Source organism: Herpailurus yagouaroundi, unplaced genomic scaffold (assembly GCF_014898765.1).
Source record: "Herpailurus yagouaroundi ecotype Mexico unplaced genomic scaffold, PumYag 569, whole genome shotgun sequence".
Taxonomy (NCBI): domain Eukaryota; kingdom Metazoa; phylum Chordata; class Mammalia; order Carnivora; family Felidae; genus Herpailurus; species Herpailurus yagouaroundi.
This window is the reverse complement of record NW_024412786.1, coordinates 8,085,417-8,090,308: the sequence shown is the minus strand read 5'-3', so window position 1 is coordinate 8,090,308 and position 4,892 is coordinate 8,085,417. Positions and strand designations below refer to the sequence as shown.

At 63.7% G+C, this 4,892-nt stretch overlaps 1 protein-coding gene across 1 annotated transcript in view; it reads right to left on the bottom strand.

Annotated features, from left to right (window-relative positions):
* The window catches only part of IFITM10 (interferon induced transmembrane protein 10), a 10,200-nt gene that overhangs the window by 2,407 nt on the left and 2,901 nt on the right, over positions 1 to 4,892 (bottom strand). Inside the window, exons 4-5 of the mRNA XM_040465813.1 lie at positions 4,742 to 4,888; positions 3,411 to 3,863 (exon numbers count right to left, since the gene is read on the bottom strand). Coding sequence (XP_040321747.1) covers positions 3,411 to 3,863; positions 4,742 to 4,888 — 600 coding nt within the window. The remainder of the gene's footprint in view (positions 1 to 3,410; positions 3,864 to 4,741; positions 4,889 to 4,892) is intronic.

Sequence of the window (4,892 nt, the reverse complement as noted above, 5' to 3'; positions counted from 1 at the left end):
GGATGGTGGATGGATGGATGAGCGTGTGGGTGGATGGATGGTGGATGAATGGATGGATGGTTGGTTGGATGGATGGATGGATGGATGTGTGGGTGGATGGATGAGCGTGTGGGTGGATGGATGGGTGGATGGGTGGGTGGTGGATGGATGGATGGGTGGGTGGTGGATGGATGGATGGGTGGTGGGTGAATGGATGGTGGATGGATGGATGGGTGGGTAGATGGGTGGATGCTGTTGACATTCAGAAAGCAGGTAGTGGGCAAATATGTATATACAAAAATTGACACAATACCCCCAATCATTTTTTTTGACTTCCCTGTCACTGGGAAGTCCACAACCTCTTGGGCCCACATGGAATAACCACCATATCATTATATCTGCTCCTCGTCTCCTGCCCACCATCCCTGCCCTGGTTCAGGCCATGTGCCCCCTTTCCTGGACACCACACTGGGACCCTAGCTTTTCTCTGCCCTGGGGCTTCTCTCATCCTCTTCCTTCACACCGGCTGCAGATTTCATAGCTCTGGTCATATCTTCCCTTCTGGGTCTTCCACATGATGACATCCAAACCCCTCACATATTTTTCCAAATCCTTCACTGCATGGCCTCAGTCTGGTTTTCCAGGACTGTCGTCTCGCCCCCAGAGAATATGGGGGCCTTGCAGTTCCCCCCAGATCGCCCCACCCTCATGTCCTAGTTTATATCTGGAACACCTGTCACCTCACCTGCCCTTCAGAGCCCAGTGAAGATGATGCTTCCTCTTGGAAGTCTCCCACTCTGGACTCCAAACTCACCCCAAACCAGGAAGGAAATATTCTTTTTCTGAAACACCGTGACACTTACTCCACCTTGCAGGTGCCCTCTGTCCACCTACCCCCTCGTACAGCCCTGTCTGACCCCTACAGTGGCCAGCCCTGCCTCGGCACTGGTGACAGCAAGATGGAGGGATGGGTCTGGTTGGGTGGGCAACCATGCCTGGGGCAGGGGAGTGTCGCAGACCCAGCTGGCATCGAAGGGAACGGGCCCACGTGGGGGAGACAGCGGATGGACAGGCGCCCGTGACAGGGACACAATGTCTGCTTCACACCCACCGAATGCCAGCCTCTGCCCCGCTCACACGTGCTGACTTGGGAGTTGTTTTCATTTCTGTTTGTTTTGTGAGCAGACACAGGAACCAGCTCAGAGGAAGGTGGTTTGTGAAGAGCTCACCCCTCTTGAGGGACCAAGCTGGGACTTCAGCCAAGGCCTTCTGACCCCAAGTCCGTTAGGCGCCCTTGGAAGTGCCCATGACTGGCTGCAAATAGCGTCGGGTGCAGCAGGCCAGGAGACAGCTGGATGGACAGATGGACAAGCTCCCAGGTGCAGGAGCCCGAGCCCGCCGCTCCTGCACCCCCTCTGCCCAGGCCAGAGACAGCTCACCTTGCACACTCCTTCCCCAGAAGCCCCGGGCCTTTCTGCCCTGGCTGTCCCCCAGGAAGGACGTGGGGGAGCAGCCCCGGGGTGGAGGCAGCGTGATCTCCCTTCCCCCTCTCAGAAGGACCAATTCCTGCCCATCCCGTCAGAGCACAAATCCTGCACCATTCAGAAGTCTGTGACCTACCTACAACCTGCACCAGATGGGCCTGCCCTGTGCCAGCCGGCGCCCACAGCCGAGCCAAGGGGAAGGGGGGGGACAGCTTCCGGACAGGAGCCCACGCGGCCGGACCCGTGTCCACAGGCCATCGTCAGGGCACGGCAAGAGGGCCCCAGGGGAAGCAGAGCGTCACCAGCTGCCCCCACCACGGTGCCCTCTGCCTGGCACTGTTCCGTTGGGGCCAGAGCTGGGGTTGGCCTGGGGGCCTTCACCCCTAATCCCCAGGGGCCCTTTCCGGTGTGCTTTCACAGCACACACAGGCACACGCACGCACACATGCGCACAAAGTCACGTACCACTCACCCGCACAGTCACAAATATATGCACACTCACGCACGCACACGCGATGCAATGAATTACACGCACACCCACACCTGTATACACTCGCACACATATGCACACCCATACACACGCACACTCACTTATACACATGCACACACGCGAGCCCACACATAACACACTCACGTGCACAAATATACACACGCATTCACATCCACACACTCATGCACACATGCAATTACACTTACACATCCACACCTACACACCTGTGCACATGCGCATTCACACCTACGTGGGCACACACGCTCGTGCATCCATGCACACTCACACACACTCATTCACACCACACAGGCCCCACATGGCAGAGGCCCAGAGCTCCGTGCACCAGCCTGGGGGCGAAGGTGTGCCTGGCGGTGGGGGACGCTGACGAAGAGTCAGGAGGTCGGGAGAGCCAGGCGGCTGGAGCATGTGATGCCAGGGGCAGGGGTGGGGCTCGAAGATGCGCAGAGGCAGAGACAGCAGAGGAAGCTGCTGTCCTTCCCCCCCCCCGCAGCCTCCCTGGCCCAGACCCTCCTCTCCCTGCAGCCCCACATCCCACCGCTGCCCACCCCCCTGCCCCCACCTCACCGGGCAGCTGCAGTCGGTGATGTGCACCTGGCCTCGGACACGCGAATCCAGGGACAGTGACCTCTGACTCTACAGGAGCCAAACCCGTCCGGAGTGACAGGGAGGCGGGTCCTGCTGCTTGGGTTCCAACAGCCCTGGCTCTTCAGTTCTTACACACTTGCACGGGGCTCCTCACCTCAGATGTGAGTGGGTCACAGGCCCCTTCCTGCTCTTTCCCCTCTGCCCCAGGGACGTGGGGTCCTGTCTGCCTGGCACCCTGCTCTGCTCCCAGCCGGCTCCTCTCCCAGCAGTCAGGGGCTTCCCAAAGTTGTGCGCACTCAGGGTTTGGGGTCATGCCTCTCTCCCCCTGGACACCCCAACCCCCTCCCCGGCCGCCAGGACGGACTTCTAGAAAGAGTGTGGGGGAAGGAAGGCAGAAAGCAGTGACCTTGTCCACCGTGGTCGGAGACCCCGGCTACCGTGGCCTCCTTCTGAAGGTCTGCCTGGTTTCAGGTCCCCCTGTGAGGGGCCCGAGCTGTCCTCCTGCTGACACGGGAAGGGTGCGGAGGGTCTGCATCTGTGTGCTGGCTCCCCCCACCCCCCGCGTGCCCAGGGGCAGCTACATCTGAGTGTAATTCCCACGGCCCAGAGGACAGACCGAGCCCCGAGTCTGCACCTTGAGGACTAAGCTGGCTGTGTAGAGAACCCAGTCCTGCGGCCCCCGAGCCCTGTCAAGACGCCCTGGAAGCTTCCGCAGCCCAGGATGGGGAGGGCAGCCCCTCCCTGCGGGCTCAGAGCTGGCCAGCATCCACGTGTCTCCGGATCCCGCGAGGCGGCCCCCACCTGCCGGGACCCGCTCCTCTGCCCCCCCCCCGCGCCCCCGCCTGGCTCACTTTGAGGGAGTAGGCCAGCGCAATGAAGCCCAGGCAGCAGAAGTTGAGGTAGACGAAGTTGAAGATGGACCACAGGTAGTAGTCGTTGACCTCGGTGGTGTCCGGGTAGACCTCGATGACCGTTGTGGGGTTCGTCATGGTCTTCTTCGCGGCCAGGTGTTTGCAGGCCTGGGGGGCGCCAGAGGCCCGCATGCTGTCCGTCTTGCTGCTCTTGGATTCCATGGGGAACAGGGTGGGCGCCATGGGGGGCGATGCCGAGGGCTCAGGGGCCGGGGCCGCTGGAGCCTGCAGAGCCGGGGGCTTGGACACGCAGGCAAAGCAACCCTTCGGGGAGCCTGCCGGGGGCCTCGGAATCCAGAAGGCCCCGTCCAGGGGGACTCGGGCTTCCTGGGCGCCGTCCGTGGTGCTGGCCGGGGCTCCCAGCGGGGCTGGGCACTGGCCTGGGCCCTGGGCCTGGAGGTGGGGGGGGGGGGGGAGAGAGGAGGAGGGAGCTGGGTCCCGCCCGCCCTGCAGGGCTCACCCCTGCAGACTCGCGAGCAGCCCCAGAGGAGCTGGAAATCCCCGCCGAGGCCGCCAGCCTGCCACCTGCCTCCCCCACCCGCCCCAGGCACCCCGGTGCCACAGCCCTTCACAGCAGCCTTGGCAGGAACATCGGGGGCTTTTCATCACTTTGCCATCTGCGCACAAACATTCACCCACTGACACACAAGAGCACCCCCCCCCCCACCCCGTACCCAGCAACGCCCCAACCAACACGCTGTTGCAATAAACACAGCACGCCAGCGTCCCAAACACCCCGGTACACGCACAGGGCACACAGACCCACGATGACGGTGTCTCGGCCACCATCTGGCAGAATGAGCAGAGCCCTCTGGGGCACCTGCACGCTGACGCCCCTAACACATCGGACACCAAAGGCTCCCCAGACCCTGGGCACGCTGTGCGCCGAGATGCCAGGGAAAAGCCCTGCCCTGTGACACGCAGCTTATACACACACAGCCACACAGGATCCGACGCAATCGCCCAGGGATGGCAGCGGGGCGACTGCAGGGGCTCCAAACTCGCGCACGCCGTCCCCGCCCCCAACCCCCGCCGGCCCAGAGCGGCCCCCCGGGACCCCGAGCACACGCTCCCAGGGAGCCACCCAGCCCGCGCCACAAACAGACGCGCAAGGACACTCTGCCGGACGAGCACCCCTCCGGCCAGGCACCTAGACGCTCGCGCCCTGCGACCCCCCACCCCCACCCCCACCCCCGCAGGGGTCTGTGGCCATCGCCCCGTCGCCCGGGGCCGCCGGGGTCTGAAAGGCAGCGCGGACGGCGCGCCCTCACCTGCCGGCGACTCCTGGGCGGGCAGGCGGATCCCTGCACCGCGGTCCGCGCGTCCTTCCGCCGGCCCGCGGCTCGCTGTCTGCCCGGCCGCTCCGCGTCCCGGCGGCCCAGCCTCGGCGGGGGGAGCACGCGGGGCTGGCGGCGCCGCTGT